Below are 22,632 nucleotides of genomic sequence, written 5' to 3' on the forward strand. Positions count from 1 at the left end.
TACATTAGTGCAAATAGTTTGGGGGATCAGACTGGTGGAACGTTGAGTGGAAGGCATGATGCTAAAGGATAACAAAAAAGGTCTTCCTTTTTAACAATTCTTTAAACTTACGCAAAAACAAGGAAGGTAAAATGAGCATTTTCAACAAGACTTTTGTCAGCAGCTTGTACATGTCATTGTTTTAAGACACAGCTTGGCTTAAGCAAACAAGACAGGCGTAGAAGCTGGCACATGAAATATAAAAATCTGGTAAGGACAGTAAACTGACAGAGCGTAGACCAAAGAACCTTAGAGGAAGTAGTGATCAGAGAAGCTACTTTACAAAATAATGCCTTGTAAACTCCATGTACACCTGCTCTCCAAAATGGTCTCTCCATTATATCTGGTCAGTTAGCAGCAAAGCATTGCAATTACCGTAAGTTCTATCAGATCTGACAGGTTTCATGAGCTGACAATATGCCCCTCCTGGATCTAGCATCTTATTCGATAATTATAAACAAAACTGAAAGACAATCAGATAATAGCTCATGCTTGAAGTCATGGTAGGGAGAACATTTTTATTTTGAACTGTAGTTTAAACAATTCCATCATGAATGGTGTCATGGAACACAAAAAAAAAATAGTATTTGCTTACAAATAGCAAAAAGGTCTGTCCTGGGATAGGCAACATCTGTCATACACAGGAACATGACCCCACTGCTGTAGCACAAGGACAGTGCTCCGTTTTGTCTTTCTCACTTGGAAAAGCAGGATATGAAGTTGTTGGAGCAATTAATTTCAGACTGAGTTCTACAAGTTACTGGGTATACAAGCTTGATTGTGTACAAACATTACCTTCAAATCCTACTGAAAATGCATTTCAGGGAGCTACTAGTTCTCAAACAATCTTTTTTATACTCAGAAATCTCAGAAGTGTTGTGTTGTTTTTTTTTTTAAATTTCTCAGCCTCTTCTCATTCTGTCTTATTTTCATGAGCTTAATGTAATTGCATTCCATTTCAAGAAGTCCCTAAGTGCTGGAAGTCAAAATTCACAGGATATTTTTAGCTATAAGTAGACATCATCAGTGTCAAAATAATTTGTAACCCTTCTACTTAGTTTCTTAATGTTCTTCCATTTTCTCACACACTTTTCAGAAAGCAGAAAATCAGAATACGATCTTGTTCTCCCAGATACAATGTAGAATGAAAATAGAGAATTAATTCATTCATTTGGTTGTATTGGATCTGTGATTCTAAGACTTTTGTCTGAGCTCCCTGTATACTGTTTTTGGTTTATTTTAAGGATCACACTGGATTTTCACATGTTATCAGTACCCAGGAGACCTCCAAAGAGCCTGGTGAAAGCCTACCAACAATCAATGCAACGCAAGCTGCTGAATACTAACCCCAGCTGAAAAATCAGGCAACTAAGTTCTGCTGATGTTCTTGTCCCTGCTGTGCTTATATAACTCTTTGGGGGCTGATCCCACTATACTAAGGGAAGAGAAATGCACCATGCTGGCATTTTCATCAACTCCCATATTTTAGAAGCACAAGTTTAACTGATTTTCCAAAACAGCTCGTGGCTTTAGGAAGGCAGTCGCACATTAGGGATCCTGCTAAACACTGTTACCAAAGGTTCCTGCTTCTCCTTGGAGTTTTCCACTTTATCAGTTGAGCTGATTTAATGGTTTGCATAGTCTAAATCAGATCTGTGTAATGATCTGGTTTAAATTAGCACCGGGGGAGGAAAGAGTGTTAATCTCTTGCAACAGGATGTGGCTGGCAATGAATGAGAATCTGGCACAGTGGGGAAGTGAAAGACCCTTAAACTGTCTCTGTATCTGAACAATCCATAACATGGAAGCACGCATTTGTCTGTTGCCATCAATCTGTCTTTTGAAAAAAAATGGTAAAAAGATTATGAAAAATTCTAAATCATATGTTGTCATAAGAGAAAAAATGGAGTGCAGACTCTCACAATTTGCAAGATCCTTCACCTTCAAGGTCCTTGTCAGCCTGCTCCATGGAAAGAGTAGTATGCGTCCACTCCAAGTACACAAAAGTAACACTCTATGTAAGACATATGTACTTATATATCCTATAGATACCACACCATGGAAATTTAACCTGTGTACTCATGGATCAAGATCCATCCATCAAATTCCCTATCACCATGTGTTTTTAAAAATGTGAATGGTTTGGTTAAAGAGAGCTGCAATTGTCTCAGCCTACAGAAAATCCGTAAGGGACTAATGTTCCCAGTCAGAGCTCATCTATGACATCACATCAGAGATGGTTTAAAGAAATGTGATAGATTTAAAGCTTTGACCTATAGTCTACCATATCAGCTGAAATGTTTCCACTGACTTTGGTAGTCCAACTCTTAATACGGAAAGCAGTACTGCATAATCCGATGAATGTTATTTACATAAACAGACTGGGGTAAGATAGGCTTATATCTGTATCAAGACTTAAATGTAAAAGGACTAATAGAATTAGGCCTTGATTTTGTATTTAATACGAGTATTAAAGTAAACATAAGCTTCTTCCACAGCCCATGGATTCTAAAACAAAACCTAAAAGGACACCTACTTTTTTTTTGGCATGTGAAATCTTAAGAGTATTCTCTGAAAAGAAAAAAAAAAAAGGTATTGGTATCCTTTGACATAACTAATACAATGAGAAAATTCAAACAGTCATCTTGAACTAAAAAACAAAAACAAAACCTACATTCCATTAAGGATGTTCAGTAATTGGGCTAAGAACAACAGCTGCCGGTATTATGCTCATTGCTGCATAAATGCTGTTCCAAAAGTGCTTACTCCAGGATAGTCATAATTAGTTATGTTTTTCTACCAAAATCTCCAGACGTGTCCCTACAAGCAAATCCATTTTCTACTTCAACAGGAGTTTTCCTGCAGAAGGACATGAGCATATGCCAGGATTGTCTGAAATCACTGTGGTGCTGCAAGCTACCTGTTATTATTTTGAAGCCTTTCAGGGTCTCAGAAGCCCACCTGTTATTCTTTTATAAGGAAGATAAACGTGCTACTCTCCCAATCTGAAAACAAATGGAAAGGTCAAAATTACTCTTCAAGATGATTTAATCCTGTTAATCCATTTATATATTCCCTGCAAATTGGCTGGCTTCAGAGAGACAGTTCAGTCATTTAACATATTTTTGACTTTCAAAAATTCAGCCTCTTCCAATCTGTTGTTGTGTGTTCCCCTCCCCCACCCCCCCTCACTGTAGTACATATAAAAAGCTGCATAGAAATCAGACTAGCTTCTCATAGTTTTGCACAATGAACTCCAAAGCAGGTGATGGAGGGCCCATTTGAGAAGAGCTGAGCAGAATGAAAGTGGAAAATACTCTATAGACAAGCTAAAGGAAAGAAGCAAGAAGTTTCTTGGCTACTAATGAATCACTTTGCTTTCCAAATCAGACAACTTTGCCACAGTAGATTCACTTTTGAAGGACAAACATGAAAACAAAACTGTAAGTAATAAACACACCTTGTTCTGGAGCCTTGCATGCTTCAAACAGTAACAAAATGTTTAAAATTTGAAAAACGATTATTGTTTAGTTACACAGGCTTCTCAGTGGACTACTACTGAGACCACATCACATTACTTTCCACCACCCACACCTACACATTCAGATGCACTGGCTGGGTGGGAATCACACAGACCAAAGTAGTAGTACATTACTTTTATGTCATGAAGGGAAAGCTGTGAAACAACTTCTAGGTCTCATTATCAGCCAAAAGAAAAAACATATCCCACTACATCATGGTCCATTATAAAATTGACTGCTTTTAGAAAAAACACATTTTCTTCTCTTAAGATTTTTTATAGCTTTCCTCCTTCTCTTCATTAAAAACTAAAGAATTTGCTTTTAAAATTTTATTTCTTCTTCTTTTGAGAAACACAGAATCTAATGACCATAAATGCAGCATTGTCCAACATAAATGCAGAACAGGCAGCGGTAACACTGCATAGTAGGGTACAATAACTTAATACCAAGCTAAATAGAAATATATTGAAGTCCAGATGATGAGAGACAAAAACAAAAAATTTCACACATGTACATTTCTAAAGATAAGGGACAAAATACAGAAGTTCTACATTTTCAAGTTCTGAAGAAACTTCAACAATTCATGAAATTATGATGTTTTTGCTTGGAAGTATGATATTTTTTCTAGGCAAAGTGCATTTCTTATTTACAACAAAAACAATCATAATTTTGCAAAACAGAGCTTGACATCTTTCTTAGATCAGAGTAACTCCAACTCAAATAATGAGGAGCATATAGATAATTATACATGGTTTTTAATTTGTTTTTATAATTTTTTACAGAACTCTGTAAAACTTTCTGTGCACAACATAAATCACAGTGCACATAGTCTTTGATTCCCTTTGACAGTTTCCACTCCAGTTATATACTGAGGTACCTTATTATTTTATCTCATTTATAGGTCTTATCTGTTATGCACTTGATGCTTTCGTTTCTATCCCTGAAATGAAGTACAGACAGAGTATTATTGTTCAGCACTGGTTACATACCATGAGAATGAGCACACTGTAGGTTCCTGGGGACTGTTTTCTGTTGGGTGAAGAAAATTCAACGTCTTTTTCTGTGAACTACATCTCCTCATAGCAATGCTGTAGTAACCTAGGCAAAAACATATTTGGATTTAAATTACACAATAAAATTCAGACAGCATATAACTGACATGTGACATACATAGCACAGAAGTTCCATTCAGTCATTTCCATACTTCAAAAGCTCAGAGGAAGACTGTGAGCTACTTTTGTAGCATTCTTCCTTCAGCATTGTCTAATTACCCATTCCAAGAGTCCTTGTTATTTATCAACTCCATCCTCCTCCTCTTGCAAGAAGAAACCATGTTTAAGGTGAAATTAAGGAGATCATGGGACATGTGGAGGAAAGGTAAAGAGACAACCTCTTCTTGTGCCAGTGAGCCTGTAACATGGTGCCTGCATTACCACCCTATTGCTCACAGATTAGAAATAGCCTAAGAACAGACCATCTAAACAACCAAATGTATTTCAGTAACCTCACTTCCATAATCTGCCTAGGGAGTAAAGCCCGCAGAAACCTACCAGTTCTCTTTGTCATGCCACCCTTGGGCACTGACTCATAGAATCATAGAATGGTTTGGGTTGGAGGGAACCTCAAAGACCGTCTAGTTCCAACTCACCTACCCCCCAAAAAAACAGATTTATGATGCAATAGGCGAATATTCTGATAGGGAAAAAATATGAACACAAAATAAATTCCATAAAAGTTTCAATAACAGCAACATTTCTGGTAAAACTACAGGGTTCAACTTTTGTGAGGAAAATAGGACTGTTTCGAAAAAGAGGTTTCAACAAATATGGAAGCTCTTTCTGTGGAAAAAAATAAAAATAAAAAAGTGCACTTACATACAATACTTCTCTATCTAGTACACCACCTTCTTCAACGCTATACTGTGGTCTCAAAGAAAGCTAGCTACATAAATCCACAACGTTTCATTGTCCACCAGCAACTAAAGTAAAGGCTGAATGAGAGATTTTCTCTTACTCACCTAATAATGGAGCACTCAAAAAGATAGTGAAGGAGGGAAATGAAGAAATTAAACCATAAAACTAAGGAAATTAAATACAAGTAAGCTTTGAAGCCTTGAACCTGCATCACTAGGTATTAGCCCACAAAACTCCACTGATCCGAGGACTGAACACATAAGCCTGTAACTCAGGAACGAAGTAGCGTACTTCTGCTTCCCACCTCAAGACAATACCTACAACTGGTGACAAAAGCCCACTCCTTGCCCAGGTAAGCAAGGAGGGTCTGCACAGCAGGCAAGCTGGAAATCTGCTCATCTGCAACATACTACGTGATGAAACAAGGCTTTCTAATGTGCTCCATCATTCCTGAGATGAAGACAGCAATGCCATCAGTTCTACAAAGAGGAAAAGACAGACTTTCACTAGATGCTAATGTTCTCTCATTTGCACTTGGCATTCACTGTGGAATGCCAAAGAAATATTTAAAAGTGCCACATCCATTTGGTACCTTTAATTGTAAATATTTCTTAGAGCTCCATCACTGGCAACACTTGGGTCTCACTGGCAAGCAACACTTTTTTTTTTTTTTTTAAAGTTATCACCAGCTCCATCTGGTGGGTATTCTGCAGAATATATTTTCTTGAACGGAAGGCATAGCATTTTCTGATACTTTGTTTTTCCTCCCTTTGGAAATATAAGCATTAAAATGTCTAATATTTAATTAATTTTACGTTATATTAGCATGGGAAAAAAGTCACAGATCTTCTGAAACTTCCATCTTTATTTCATGTAACACTGTAAGAAAAGGAATTTAATTAGAAACCATAATGCACTGGTATTATACATAATGAGGTTGGCTGTGATTGTGAAAATTGCTTTTCAAATGAGAAAAATAAATGGAATACATAAAATATATTTGGACTAAATAACAATGGCTACTAATCTAGAGAAGACCTGTAATGTGGATATTCAAAACATTTTGATATAAAAATAATGAGAATATGAAATAGAGATTAGCTGCATGATAGAAGCAAACATAAAATACAGAATAGCTTTAGAAGTTATCTGATTCTCAGTTCCTCTCTTCCTGGCCCTGGCACTGATCTTCTACGGGACCGATGCCCCAGTTTCTCCATCTGAATAAAAGAAGCAATCATATAAATCTATGCAAACGCTCTTAACTCCATGATATGTGTAAAATCAAAGAGTTCTTGGATAGATAAAAGTATGATTAGTGTATGCAAAATCCTTGAGCAAACAGTCCCTACACTTTCACAAGAACATTCTCAACTATATTGACAAGTCCACAGTTCTTCACAGTAATGAGTTTTAAAATGTTGATAAATTTTATCAGAAGTACCTAGCCAACATTAATGAGACTTACTGAAAGGAAAAAAAAAGTGGTGGTAGGGAACCTCAGTTGAATTGTCAAGGGTGCTCACTTAAGAGGGTCAGCAGTAGTCTACACAAACCAAACATTTCATTTCAGAATTCATATATCACCAAGGGTAAGAACAACAACAGAAGATGAATACAAATACAACAGAATCGATCCTACCTCTGCGTTCTAACTCTAGCGCTTAAAGGTCTCTACTCCTGCTAAATTTACAGATGATACAGTTAGGTAGCACAGCTCTGTAATCTCTCACATGTCAGTGAGCAATGAATCAGCATCTTCTAGACAGTCTTGTCTGGCAGAGCTTAGCACCTCTCATTTATTGCTGATCCTCATTTATTCTCATTGCTTAACTCACTGAGGCCTGTGACATTGGCCTCAAAGCTACCAAGCTGTAGCTTTACACTGGGCATTTTCTGATTGTGGTGTTTTACCTTCTGCTGACAGAAATTTGTTAGGAAAAGAAACGTGCTTCAAAGGAGTGGAATCTAATAAAGTGAAGGGAGATTGCACATAGCTATGCAGAAAAAAATCCATTGCTCTCATCTGCCCACCAAGCACTAGATAATAAATGTGACCGTGCTTTTTGCTGTCAATCTGTGGAGAATAATAGGGCAAAATCCATAAGGTTTTTCCTGATTTCCTGGGATAGGCAACAGTTGTCAGTGTAATGCGAATGCTGGAGGAAGACAGTATCAGGCATTCTCACAGGCACCTCATCCCTTTTATCTGCTGATTAGGACATTAGATCCCGTTCCTTCTCCACGGTGAGAGGTGCCAGGCTAATCACTGGAAACAAAAAACTTCTGGACAGCAACCAATCACTACCAGCAGCATCTGGACCTAACAGCCACCAGCCTGCTACGCCCTCTTATGGTGAGAGACAAGTGAAAGTTAGGTGTGACAGATCCATTACCTGTCTCTCTGTCCAGCAGCAATTACACAGAGTTCCCACCTTTAACAGCTCCTTCAGTTTCATGTACTCTGTTTCTACTAGGAACACTTATCACAGTAATATATTCCATCTGAACAACTCATGTCACAGGTATCTCCAGAAATCTGACAGAAGATGGTGGATTTTCATTGCTACTTCCTGAATTTCAATGTTACATTTACAAGGGAATATATAACGGAGAGGGGACTTCTCTTTTTTATCTTCCTCTTTCATTGTCAATCTCCTAACATTTTTGTGGTTGGGATCACGAGTTAGTCATCTCTTTTTCTCCTGACTACAAAGCCTCAGAGACAGACAAAGACAAAAACTGCTCCAAAAGACATGTGCTAGAGTCAAATGAGCAAACCTAGAAAATCAAAAACAAAATCCAACCTGACCTTGCAGTAATAGGATCACATCAGGATTAGTCTATGTCATAGATTAAGCCCACTGAAGTAAACTAATCTTTCTCCAGTCAGCTAAGACTGTATGTTTACTCGCTAAGCTGGGAAAAACTCACAAGTGCAAAAAGCATATCTGTTGGAATAGACCATCTAGACTGTGCCTACATCAACGATTAGTGCACTTACTGCTGCACCACTGAACTGACCTTAAAGTGGCTTCAGAAAGCAAGATCTCTTTAAACAGTTGTTAAACTACATTGTGTGCATTCACGGAAAAAGCATATACAAGTCAGCAGAGCACTGTTATATTGAAGGCTCTTACAGACTCCATGAATTTGCATTTGGGCAGTCAAAACTTTCTTTCTGAGTGAAGCAAGCAATTCTGTCCATCAACACAAAGATGTCTTGCAGGCAGTGGAACATCTTCCCTTTGGCTGGCAGAGAAATATTCCATTCAGACTGCAAGCAACAGGAAGCTCTGAACTGGGGCGGCTATGAGAAGGAACAGTATACCCACTGTGCTTCTCTGCCCATGAATACAGCAGCTGATGGCTCTGCTTAACTGCAGATGTACTAGCCCACTCCTCTCCTGCCATTAGTCCCTTCACACAGAGATCACCAGAGCACCACACTACAAAATGGGTGTTTGTTCCCTGCTCGGTGTCATCAAACTACTTCTTTCCCAGTCAGTAAGAGTAATGGCTTTTGTGCATCTGGGGAATAAGGTACCTCTGGGAGCATCCTCTTCCTCATAGGAATGCCTTTTTTAGTGCATGCATCGCACTGCTTCTCCAGAAGTCTCTACACATCTTTGGGAGCTGTCCATTCTACCATCTCAGTCCAGGCTGCTTACAGTCCTTTTGAATACTTCCTTTTCTCCTTCACCTCTGTTAATTAAAATATTTTCCAGGATCTTTATTTTGAATTCTCATCAAAACATCAACATCCGACTGAAAGTGGGCACGGGGAAATTAAGACAGAAAGCAGATTCTTTTTTTTTTTTTTGGGGGGGGGGGGGGGGAGGGGCAGTATTTCCTCACATGCCTGTGGTTTCCTACTCGTAGAAATGATCACAGCCCAATGCCTCCACATAATAGGGCTAGCAGAGTTGTGCCTGTGAAAACACACTAACCAAGATGCTGATCTGACATCAGAGATACTGTTTTACTGAAGATATACTCTAAGTGGGAGCAAAACAAGATTGTGCAAACCTCTGGACAGTCACCCCCGCAGAAGCACCAGACCGGGTCCCTGCATGGGAGAGTAACCAACTGCCTTTGTGGCACCACCACCCTACTGCTGCCTGCTTAACCTACACAGCTGGTCTACTTTAACATCCAATTCTTAAACAGCTCCTGACTCAGAGATAAAGTGAGAAAGTGAACGCACCCAGTCAGTGTTTGTATACATACACATATCCAGTCAATAAATTCCTGCTTTCTAGTCTACTCAAAAAAACAACTTTTCCCACCTGTCCTCAAGGAACTTCATCTTCACATGCTACAGGGCAACAGAAGTGCAACAAAAGAAAGTCTTCCATGTTCTATGACTAGAAGGTATCTTGAGAGCACATTCATAAATAATGAAGTCCAAGATAAATTTGACAGAAGATGAAGAAAACATCTTGAATACCAGAGAAGTTGTAGTTCGCCAAGAAGTAGTGTGTTCTGTGCTGTGCAAGAGAACATGTTGCTTTTTTTCTTTTTTCCTTAGCAACTACCAACAGCCTTCTGGGCCCAATCCTACATACCTTACAAGGGTGGAATTTCCCAAGTAAAATTTACCATAGTTCAGAAACAAAAGTAGTGCCTATTTTAGGACTTAGAGGAGAGTTAAGCATAGACTGGCATTATGCCAGTCCTCCGCATTAGGCTGAATTCCACCTTTAATGAAGTTGGTCTGAACTAGGCTTTTCCAGGATTGCGAGGATTGGGCCCACTGTTAAATTAGAAACTGTTGTTACAGTGATTCATTACAGCTAAGGAATTCTCAGCACATAGACATTTTAAATGAGAACTAACATGGACAAAAGGACAAAATAATGAAAATATAACATGGTTGCATACCTGTGATGCAGATCCAGTCAAATGACTCCATTTAGCTCTTTGCACGCACTTACAAAGATCATCTTTGTACTGTGTATGTATAGTACCTAGCTCAACAGGGTCCATGCCTTAGCTTTCTCGGATCTTGTCAAAAATTATTAAATCAGAAACACCACGTGTTGATTTTTTTTTAGACTAAATCAATTTAGAAAGTGTACATTGCCATCTGACTTCCCACAAGATTCTACTAAAAAAGTACTCATATTAAAAGGAGAAAACATTTAGAACAGTAAGCGTATTTTTCAATCCATGAACAAGAGTCAAGTTTCCCTAATAAGATTCAGGAAACTGAACACCAAAGGCTTATTTTATCAAGACCTATCTAGTTGTAACTGAAGAAAAAAATAAAATATCCCAAACAGAAACTCAGTGATACAGGAACCTTAACCATCAGCATTTTTGCAATTAAAACGTGGTCTTAACTTGATGTAGAGGGTTTTAAACTAGCTGTGATGGAAGCCTGACTACCAGACTGAAATAGGAACAAGACTGAAAGCAGCCATTTGTAGCTTTGAACGTGTACATATGGAATTACTCCTAATGATTACATCCCTGACTGACTCCATTTGCAGATACTCATCCTGAAGATGAGTGACTCTTTCTTCCTTTGCTTAACCCACATTTTATCCCAAATATCTATGTTAAATGGATTCTCACAAGAACAATGTTTGCCCACAACTTACTTTTGAATTTTAATTTCCAAACTTGTGCTGTCTGAGGAAAGGATGACTGCACATCTTGATAACCTTCAAACTTGTGTTATTAGCAGAAAACTGTAAATCAAGCAACATTTCTGCAACAAAATTAACATGAAGTTTCAAGTAGAAAGACCATTTGAAGAATTTCCCTTTAACACCCCTGAAACTGGTAGCTAGGGCCACAGAGAGGATGTCTGAGCTGTGTTAGTCATGACATACATGGTTGCATTAATACTCAGCAAGAGTCCTCACAACTGAAACAGATGTACCCATGGTAGACTAAGGTTTTATCGCTGCCACTGAGGTGTTTGGTTTCTATGCACGCTGATAAGTAGGCAGCTGGTGGGGCCATATTTGCTTCCTGACTGCTGTGTTTTGTGAGTTATGCAAAACTTCCAAGCTCTCACCTCTGTAGCAGTAACAGCAAGGTGTAGGCAGTTTCTTGTCCCAGAGCCACTCAAGGCCTGGCTGGTGGTGGAGCCCGCTGCCGAGCTCCATTTCAGCAGTCACCTAATCAATAAGGAAAACTACTGCGTTGATGTGATTTGATTTTCTGTTATGAATTCATCTTAAAAACAGCATGACAATCTGTTCCTCAGAACAGTACAACTAACACACCATACCTTACAAAGGTATGGCTGACCTTTCTTTCTTGTTCATTTAGGGATGGGTAATTCACCTTAGAACTTCCAGTGATGAGTTAGTAGGATCATTGCTAACATTCTTTGTTTCTAAATTGCCAGAATAGAGAAAGTTTGCATTTTTAGTGAAAGCTATTTTGCAATACAACATTTTAAGCAGCTGAGTGGTGTTTAAATCCATACCTACCGCAAGATACTAGAAAAGTAACAATTTTTAGATGAAACTTTTAGAACTTAATAGTTTGAGAGTTTTGGAGATGGGCAGCAAGGTGATCTATATTGCCTTCAGCAAATTTGTATGACCCCCCAAATCTGCTCTGCTGGGACACTTTCAAGCACAAACTGGCACAAGACTGTCTATTAATTCCCATTTTCCATAACAAACACACTAGAGAACTGCAGAGTTCTTCTCCTTTCCAAAATTATTTGACTATAGATTCCCAGTGTGGTTGGTAAAGTGAGATGAACTGCAAAATGTTCAGAAATCTATCCCTTTTGTTCAGGTCAAGGAAGACCGAAGATATCATCATGACAGTACAACAAAAAGAACACCAGTTAGTTCATTTCAAATCTTTGCCTTGCATTCTGCTTATAAAACATTAGTCGTTTTTTATTCATCATCTCTTTCTTTCACTGTCCTGCTTACAAGCAATGTTTAGTCTACAATACAGTTGGTACTAAAGAAACCTGAACTTTGATGTAGCGTTTAGCAAGTACATATCAAAAGATATGTATGTCTGTACTCTTTCCTCAAGCACATTTCAGATGGCTAAAAATTTACTTTCATTATTCATTTTGAAGCCATGAAAAAAATCTCTCTCTTCTGCCAAAAAATTTAAGAAAGAAAGAGAATGTCTTTATTTAGTTAACAAATTCCAGGTATGTAAGATGCTACTGCATTAAAAGCTCAGATTTAAACTACTTAAGATTAATTCAAGTTCAAGTTTCAGAAGACTGAAGAATTGCAGCTAGCACTATACCACTTGGAAAAAAAAAAAAAGCAGTTCTCATCTCACTTAAATGCAGAGCCATAAAATGAGCCATTTTAGCATCCTGCTTTGCAAAAGACCTTTGACACAAGCAAATGGCCAGTGAAACAATGGTAAAAAAGAATACATTTCTTTTCTCAGTTGCATACAATCTGTTCATTTTATCTTACAGTTTTGCTTAAAATAGAAAAGTGAGAAGCACCTACCTTGTCAGACATCGTGAAAGCACCATATCCTTGGGACGTTAGTTAGACATAGCAACATAACGTTTAGTTTAAAATCAAAGTGTTCTCCATAGCCCTTAGCATGCAGAGGTTCTTTTAGCTCTGCTAGAGGATGTGCAAACGTCTACTCAGGGTATTAGAAAAGGCTAATTCCTAATTCCCTCTACTAAGCCTGCTTGCTGCTATGGACTACTAGTGGCTTTATTCTTATTAGAGACTTACTGGTTGCCCAAGGTGACAGTGCTGTGTCACAGGTAATCATGAAAGTGATATGGCAAAGGGGTTCTAAAACTCTAGCTTTGAGTAAAAATATTAAATGATTACGCACGTATGTAGCTTTTTAAGACTAAATTAACAAACAGATAGTAGTGCTTTACTTTTCTAATACCAGCTAACATGCAATAACATCATATTCCCTTTCCATTTATGTGTCACAACCTGTCATTCGAAGAATCAACAGCAGCAGATTGGAGCAGGCTGATACTATGCCCCATATGGTAGCAATTATAAAAAGAGAAGAAGGTCAAGCCATGTCAGAAAAGGGAGAGTGCTTACACTTGTTTTTAGATTTTGGGTGTAAGCCAATAAATCTTTTCTAACCATTTAACTTAGAACCAGGCTACTTACCAAACAATAGAACAAATCCTTAGAGGGGTTAACACCTGTAACTTCCATTTGCAGCCGGAACAAGAACAATGGTACTGGTTGGAGACATTTTGTTTGATGTTCCTTGCTAGTTTAAAAAGAAACAAATAACTAGCAACATAGCTGTAATCACAATAAACTCTGATGAAACAGCTGCAAATGACATTATTCAGTAACACATTTTCCAAGGCACAGGTGAACACAGACATTGAGTTTAATGGATTTCTCTGTCACAAGTTGTTGGCGTTTCTGCAAGGGTAGTTAGGTATTTTACACAAATTTTGACAAACATCTACATGAGGCATTTTTTGTTTAGGGGTACCTGTACCATACTGAAGCATGTTATTTAAACAAACTATACTGAGGCATCTGGCATCAGATAAGGTTGACTAATACGTGCTCACTTGAACTGCCCCATTTCATCACAGGAGTTGCAGCTGGCTGCCTATCTGCGTATTCTCCTTGGTGGCCTGTGCTAAGCATCTCACATAATATAGTTTCTCATCTGGCTGAATTTATAGGATGCCTTCTAGAAGTCACAAAACCACAGTGTGATTTGAGTTCTCCATGAAGCCAGCTCTGGAGAGCAGGCACATATAAAGCTTTTCAGTCCATGACAGACTTCACTACTTCAACTTTGAGATCCTAAAAAAATGATTTCTTGAACTGCCTGTTTACAGGGCTTTACACCTTTACACTCCTGCTTAAGTTCAAATTCTAATAGCTTGTTAGGGTATTAAGCTAATAGAGGATGATAATGCTGCCAGGTAGTCCAGGACTTAACAGTTCTCTGGTCTTTTGCCCTCACCCCTTTACAGTAGACTGATCAGTTTCTAATTCCATTTTCTGGTATACAGTGCAGGTAGATTGTCTTTTGCATTTAATAAGACCTTGGTCCCTCTCTGATACTTTTGGCTAATATCTGATTAGAAAATGAAATAATAATTAATATATTGCAAATGGACATAATTGCATCACAGGCTGCAGACAAAGAATTCCACATAGGAAACACTTCTTAATTTCAGTAAGTCTGGTGTTCCAACATCTTCCAGAAAATTAGATTATGAGATACCCTACAGCAAAACCTGTAACTCACAATTAACCACCTTCAGTTAGTCCACAGCATTCAACTATTTACTTTCCAAAGTCATAACTACTAGATTGTGCAGCAATTCTGTGTACTGATGTTAACCTTGAGATATTCCCCAATATTTGAATTCCTTCTGGTTCCATTAGAGAATACACTCATGTTGCAGAAAAACCTGGAATCATAGTGACATTTTTTAAAAGTTTTCTTCCAATTATTCCAAGCAAGAATCTTGGCAAAAGATTCTAATTCTAAACCATGGCAAAAGAAATAAAGGGAAAAAAATCTGTTCTCATCTTAATCGCTCTTCCCATGGCTTTTCAATTCCTCCTTCCGGTGTTTCAGAACACTGAAGAGCTCTCAGATATGGAGACCTCTGTGTCATAACAGCAGTAAAGGCCCTTTTCTGTGGAATGTACCACCATTACTATGAACTATGAACTACAGTTACCTTTTTTGCTTCTTTCTCCCCCTAACAATGTCTCTCAAGGATTTGGTTAAAAACAAGGACTTTATTAAACATACCGAGCACCTGAGCCAAAACATCGTATTCCTAACTGTAGATATGTGATTACTTAAACAAAGAAATCTGTGCTGGACAGAGTGCCAGATAAGAAGCGGCCTCATAAGCCTTTTCTTTTGCCTTTTTGTGAGACAAAGATTAAATTAATGGACAGATGAATTTTCACAAAGGTGGCAACACAGTTGTAGGAAAAGTCCTTGAAGCCCATCAGGTGTGACACTGTCAGTAGCCATTGAGTTGTTGTCTGAAACGTACAGAACAACATACTTACTCTAAGTCTGAAATTACTCTCTGGTCTGCTACTTACGAAGCAATCCTTTCGTTTCCATATCTGGGAAACCACTTATGAGTTTTATGCATAACTCATCAACTTCGTATTTATCAGACTCAGATAAACTATCTTCAGTCGCTTTTCTTCTGCAGTAGCATATGCCGAAGTAAAAGCCAACATAATACAGATTTGTATACTGTTCTTCTAAACTTATGTGGTTTTGGTTGTTCTCTGTGCCCTAAAGTAACTACAAAAGTCATAATGAATGCAACCAGAAAAAAAAACTTTAATTAGTCTTTACATTTACACATTCTGGAGATGGCTATCCCCATCTGGTTCCTCACTGTCTCCATGACACGCACGGAGTGCTTCAGTTTTCGGCACATTTCTTCACTGTGTGTCCAGCTAAGCTTCACTACATTGTTCACTTCATCAGGGTCCAGCAGATGGAGCTAGCAATACACTTGTTTGGCACGGACATGGGAAAGAAACAGCATTTTAATGAGTCATTAGACTAGACCACACTTTTTACTTAACAGTTCTGAGAAACTAGCTGGTAATAGCTTATCTTGTGCAAATCAAATATCCCTCCACCATTTGTTCTTCCCAGAGCAGGATAAAAAGCAGTCTCTTCTCAACTCTCCCACTTTAGATCATTGATTCTATCTCATTATTTAGCCTATTCCTTTTTCACAGAAGCATGGAAGACAGTGGCAGACAAGGAAAATGCAAGGTGGCTCAGTACTTCAGGCATTTTTTTATTTTCCTGACTAAAGTCACAGTTTACCAGGGTCACAAATTCCCTGCTTAAGCAGTTACCAGTCCCAGATGTCAAACTGCAAAAACATGGATCTATCTTCAACTGAAAGGAAAAAGAAATTATGCATTTCATTTAGACCAATCTGACAGCAACTTAAAAAGAAACAGACCTTCAAAGTCAAAGCACATCTTGTTGGCAACCCAGAAGAAGACTCAAAGACGAGATTAAAATTATAAGAGGAGAAGAGGATTAACAAACTGAACTTGCAGGGAATCCTGATCTGCCCACTGCAGAATGAGACAAAGCTTCCATCGCTAAAGAAGTAGCATGTTTTCTGCACGTTCTTGTTCCCTGGCTGTATCCACTGCTACATTAATCACTTTCTTAGAATGCTGGCTAACAGTACACTGTGTTCCAAAGCAATGGTAATATCATCTACACTGGTCTTCCACAGAGCCTTTATTAAAGATCATACAGTTTTAAAAAAAAATATAAAATCCTGCTGATCATTGACCTTTAAAGTGAGTCTCTACAGATTGAGTTACAAGCATTCAAAAATATTACTTCCCTCTACCTAACTCAAGTAGGGTTGAGACTGTGTAATAGGTTCATATAGATAATGCAATCCAAACAGATGTATTTCCATCTCCCTATACAGAGCTGACTATAGCCCTGCTCATCCCACTGTTGAATGTTACTCCCCCTTTTGACCTATTCAGCCACACCTCTAGACAGCATCTACCAAAGTGCAACTATACTAACAAAGGCTGGAAGACCCAGAGCAAGAATATGCACTGACTGCATGGTCAACTGACTATACATGACTTGCCTCCGTAATTCTTATGACTACATAAAGATAGTAACTGATCCTGACACATAAGTTTATTTTTCACTGAAGCACATAGTGAAAGAAACTTCTGGAGATTTTTTTAAGAATAATTTTCACATATAATGTTTTAGAAATTGTGTTTTTAATACAATCAAAATTTTATCAGTTGGTGGAAGAAGCACTGGACTAACTGAAGCAAGAATAATGTAGTTCTGATCAGCAGAGACATAGCTTTTGGATACTCATCTGCTTGAGCTGTATGCTGTTAGGCTGTCAGCAACGTAAGAGGAATTGATGTAGCAAAATCTAGACTATAATAAATGAAGAAAGCAGGTAAATGCTATGGAGAACAAGCCACTGTTCCAACAAAACTTCATTTTACAGGATCAAAACAAATATTCTGGCTAGGAACCCACTGTCCCCCTAAGGGGGGCCCTGAGACAAAGAAAACTGCTGAAGCCAGAAAAATACCATTAGCAGTATCTTGTTAGAAAATTAGACTTACAGCTGGTAGTAAGAAACTCTTAAAATTATTAATATTATTACATTACATTCTGGAAAATACATAAGGATATTTATAGCTACTGTAAGTGGTGACTGCTTCACTGCTAATGTAAGAAGTATCCAAAATGGGCATTACATAATGTTGAAATAGAACTAAGTTAAGGATTTAAAGATTTTGACTGAGGCTCTGTTTTTAACGAACTCAATAAAAAAAAAAAACAAACTCATTTTTTGGTTTCAGTTAGTGTTCAAATATTCAGGCAATGTCCAGGCACTGCTGGGGATGCTGGACAAAAAGGTAATTCAATAGGTTAAATATCCCCAGGTCCTCAGACTTCTCCCAGAGTATCTGTCAATTCCCAGTAAGGCATTCAGAATGTTCCAGTCCCCAACCTATACCACCAAACTCCCCCCAGCTATTCCTCCTTACCAGAAGGGAAAGCAGGTACCTCATTTCATTTGGACGCAGACTGAGAAGGAAACAGGCGATTCCTAAGCCAAGTACACCTCTAGAGCAAACCTTAGTGGCATAACCACAAGACCTTCTTTCTGAAACCCAGGTCTACCTTTTACTCAGCTAGCCCACATACCAGCTGTATTTCTCCGTGTTTTTATTCTTAAGCTTGTACAGGGAAGACAAATTTTTAAGTCACCGCATTCCTCACATGCAGGAACAGTTTGGCTCCTATCTGCTGTAAATAGACCCTTCTGCTGTCTGCGCTGGTTCTCGGTGTTCCAAGCAGAAGGCAGTCAGAGCACGTAGCGCTCCTAACACCTCCACTGTGGCCCATGTTACAGCCCAGTCTGGCAGATACGCTGGCACACAGCCATCATGTTTTTTAAGAGGGTCTAAGGAACAATCAGACAGAGGAAAATACATGCAGTCCTTCTGGAAAGGGTCTTCCTAAGGGACAGATTCCACCTGCCTATCCTTTTGTGTTGTCAACATGGCACAGAGGGACTGTGGGTCAAAGGAAAGCTCATCTCAGGGACTTTCAACTACGCTGACATTTTTTCTGAAAATGGGGTGAGGTGAGGGTTCTGATATGTCTTTAAGGCTTTTGGGGGACCTCGGAAACGAATGTGGCATTTTTCAAAAAGCTTAGAAAGTCATTTGACACTGAATTTGAATATTGACAGTGTGGCCCCTACTGCAGCGAGGCAGCTATACCATCTAAAATGGGTGACACAAGGAACAGGGAAACAGCACAGGCTTTGTTTGCTCCGTTTCCTCCTGGGAGGATCCTTCGCAACCACCCTGTATGGCACTGTTGCAGGGCAACTTTACCTTCCATCCCGAGCACAGTTCAGCGACGTAGGTAAGTCACATAGGATGTACGAGGCAGTGCTTATCCTTGTTCCCTCTAGTCGACACTTCATGACTGAGCTCAACAGTAAGAGAATAAAGCAGAGAGAAAAAAATAGCTCTGACTCCCACACATTAATTAGCCTTCAGATCTCCACAGAGCATCTATTTTGACATTTCTGGATGGTTTAATCTATGTTAGGAACTAATTAAAGTTATGAGCAAGGATTCTCACCCATACCTTAGGCCATTTACTCATGGTAGAGGGACCTGAGAAGCCTGAAGTCAGCGTGAAAGCAATATGCTGGCAGTTTCTCAGGACCTTAGTGACAGTTCATGTCTAAGAGGTGTGCCAGGAACAGGACTACAGGGCACAATGCTGCTGACCTATGTCAGACATGAGATACTGTATACATGCTATAAAACTTCCTAGATGCTGAAGCTGTTTAGAATCATTAAAATAAGAAAGTCGCAGAATCATAGAATATCCCAGGTTGGAAGGGACCCGTAAGGATCATCAAGTCCAACTCCTGGCACCGCACAGGTCTGCCCAAAAGTTTAGACCATGTGACTAAGTGCACAGTCCAATCTCTTCTTAAATTCAGGCAGGCTTGGTGCAGTGACTACTTCCCTGGGGAGCCTGTTCCAGTGTGCAACCATCCTTTCAGTGAAGAACCTCTTCCTGATGTCTAGCCTAAACTTCCCCTGCCTCAGCTTAACACCGTTCCCGTGGGTCCTGTCACTGGTGATAACGGAGAATAGGCCACCTGCCTCTCCACTCCCCCTCGCGAGGAAGTTGTAGACCGCAATGAGGTCCCCCCTCAGCCTCCTCTTCTCCAGGCTGAACAGGCCAAGTGACCTCATATGTCTTCCCCTCTAGGCCCTTCACCATCTTCATCGCCCTCCTCTGGACACTCTCCAACAGTTTAATGTCCTTTTTGTACTGTGGTGCCCAGAACTGCACACAGTACTCGGGGCGAGGCCGCACAAGCGCAGAGTAGAGCGGGACAATCACTTCCCTCGACCGACTAGCGATGCCGTGCTTGATGCACCCCAGCATATGGTTGGCCTTCCTGGCTGCCAGGGCACACTGATGGCCCATATTCAACTTGCTGTCAACCACAACCCCCAGGTCCCTCTCTGCGGGGCTGCTCCCCAGCGTCTCGTCACCCAGTCTGTACGTATAGCCAGGGTTGCCCCGTCCTAGGTGCAGGACCCGGCACTTGCCTTTGTTAAACTTCATGTGGTTGGTGATCGCCCATCTCACCAATCTGTCCAGATCTCTCTGCAAGGCCTTTCCACCCTCATCCAAGTCCACAACTCCTCCAAGTTTGGTGTTGCTGGCAAATTTGCTCAAAACACCTTCTAGTCCTACATACAAATCATTTATAAAAACACTGAAGAGGACTAGCCCTAAAATGGAGCCTTGGGGGACCCCACTAGTGACCATCCGCCAGCCAGATGTGGCCCCATTTACCACAACCCTTTGAGCCCTGCCCGTCAGCCAATTGCTCACCCATCGGATGTTGTTTTTGTTCAGCTGTAAGCTGGACATTTTGTCCAATAGGATCCTACGGGAAAACATGTCAAAAGCTTTGCTGAAGTCCAAAAAGATCACATCAGCTGGTTTCCCTTGATCGACTAGATGGGTGATCTTCTCATAAAAAGAAATCAAATTTGTTAGGCAGGACCTACCCCTCATGAACCCATGTTGGCTGGGACCAATGACCGCAAGTCAGCCAAGTCGTCTTCCCCCTTGCTAGGTTGTGAGTCTTGTGCTCTGCTTCTTACGGCTACATCACTGAATGACCAAAACTGACATTCTAAAAAGCATGACTATCAATTAAAAGGCAGGTTGATTCTTATAATAGAGAAAGAAAGAAAATACTGGCAGTTGGATTCCCAAGCTGACACCTTTGTTCAACAGTGCTAAACTGTAGCTATTGTAATAAAAAGTTCTACCGTGACTGTTATTGGAATTACTAATATTAGAATGAGAGAGATAAAAGCAGCCTCATTTGAAGCAGCTATTCTGTTCTATGATTTTAGATACACAACCATCAGCTGTAGCTTAAATGGGACGTTACCAATGCTGGCACGCCCACACACATAAAGGAAACAGACTTCTGCACCTCTTTGCATAGAGTTTGTAACCCAGAAATGAACGTATTACTGTGTGCGAAGTCTGGTTCTCCTGATCTCAGGTCCAGAAGCAACATTTTCTTCATTCAAATTCCTTAAAAGTGGCCTACTTTCCATATTTATATTAAGAACTAAAAATCTGAAAAGAACACTGAAACACAGTACAGCAGGTGTTGTGCAGATCAAGATTGGTGTTCCTACTGGAATAGGTGGGGTTTGTATTTTAATTGTGCTGTTCAGAAGTTAACATGACTCACTGCCTCTCCTCTTTCCTGCCTTTCTAACGGCCTTGTACTGTACAAACAGGGGTGTGTTTGAAGGGACCATGGGTGTAGTAGAGGGAAACTTAGAGTCCCTGCAGAGATATCAGTGTACCTGGTGATGTTTCCAATCCTGATTTAGAATAACACCTAAGAAGTTACATCACTAATAATGTCTGTAAGAGGGAAAAATAGATAATACTAATGAATCCCAGGGAATCCGAACTAGGAACTAAACAAAAAGCACCTAATCTCTTCTGACTGTTGGCACTCCAACAGTTATTTGATAGCCAAGGCAGAATAATGATAATAAGCCAAAATAATTTTTTGAAAGGAATCTCTTAGGAGGGGGAGGCTGGAAGGGAATGCAAGTTGTCTTTGTGGAATGTTGTCAGATGAGAATTAAAATTCCAGTCTTTACTGAGGCCTCTCCTGGAATGCACAAAACACTGGGTACATTCCCCTCATGCACACACAAACTTTGTGCTTTATTTTTCCATGCCATGCTGCTTATAGGCTCATAGCTGCATTCCTGCTTGGCTTCTCAGCCATCTTGGTACATAAACACAGTGACACCCAAATCTGCACTCTTCAGCCCTGGTGCCTCAGCTGAAACAGAAGCTATTTCACTCAGGAGCAAGAGACATCTGAAGGTCCATGCTGGGACTAGGAGGGAACTGCTGTACAGGATCATCCTGAGGTTTAGTTCATACCCAGACTTCACCAAAAGCTTCTCAAAAATCATACCAAAGACGCCTAAACAAATCTTTAGCGGTCGGCAGTGGGACAAGCATGAGACCTGGCAAAGCTCTCATTTCTCTTTCAAATGCTTAGAATTTGGCTTATGCTCTGAAACGCAACTGTTAATATTCATCATCTATCATACCGTTGATTGCAGTCGTTACCTAAAGCACTTACATTTCATAAACAATGCAATACCCTTTCAAAGGACTGAAGAGAAGGAGCAGAACGGAGAGGCGAGTTTTCTTCCATGGTATCTTCTCAGAAAATGTAATCTGAATACCAAACACGAGGAAGGCCTGCAAAGGGGACAAACATCTCTTCACCAGAATGATATGTGTATTTCCTAATAACAAATAAACAAGCTATGCAGGCCACTTATTGAGGGTAACTATACAATAAAACACAAAACAACATTGTGTGATAATGAAGTTGGATGCCAATTACTGAATCTTTACAGCCCATTCCCACCAATGCCAATGTCAAACACCACAGTCAATGTCGAACTTCCAAGATGAGTATAAATTGAGACTTGGAGCTGGATTTATTAAAGTATTTTTTCAACAGATGCCTTAAAATGCAGACTATACTTCAGAAAATGTCACTGTGTACCTAA

General features: G+C 39.5%; 1 protein-coding gene across 1 annotated transcript in view; it reads right to left on the reverse strand.

Annotated features, from left to right (window-relative positions):
- Positions 1–22,632, reverse strand: part of TRPM1 (transient receptor potential cation channel subfamily M member 1) — a 161,777-nt gene that overhangs the window by 79,776 nt on the left and 59,369 nt on the right. Inside the window, exon 8 of the mRNA XM_080607996.1 lies at positions 4,550–4,658. Within this exon, the coding sequence (XP_080464122.1) occupies positions 4,550–4,658 (109 nt within the window). The remainder of the gene's footprint in view (positions 1–4,549; positions 4,659–22,632) is intronic.

Source organism: Anser brachyrhynchus, assembly GCF_964034855.1.
Source record: "Anser brachyrhynchus genome assembly, chromosome: 11".
Classification (NCBI taxonomy): domain Eukaryota; kingdom Metazoa; phylum Chordata; class Aves; order Anseriformes; family Anatidae; genus Anser; species Anser brachyrhynchus.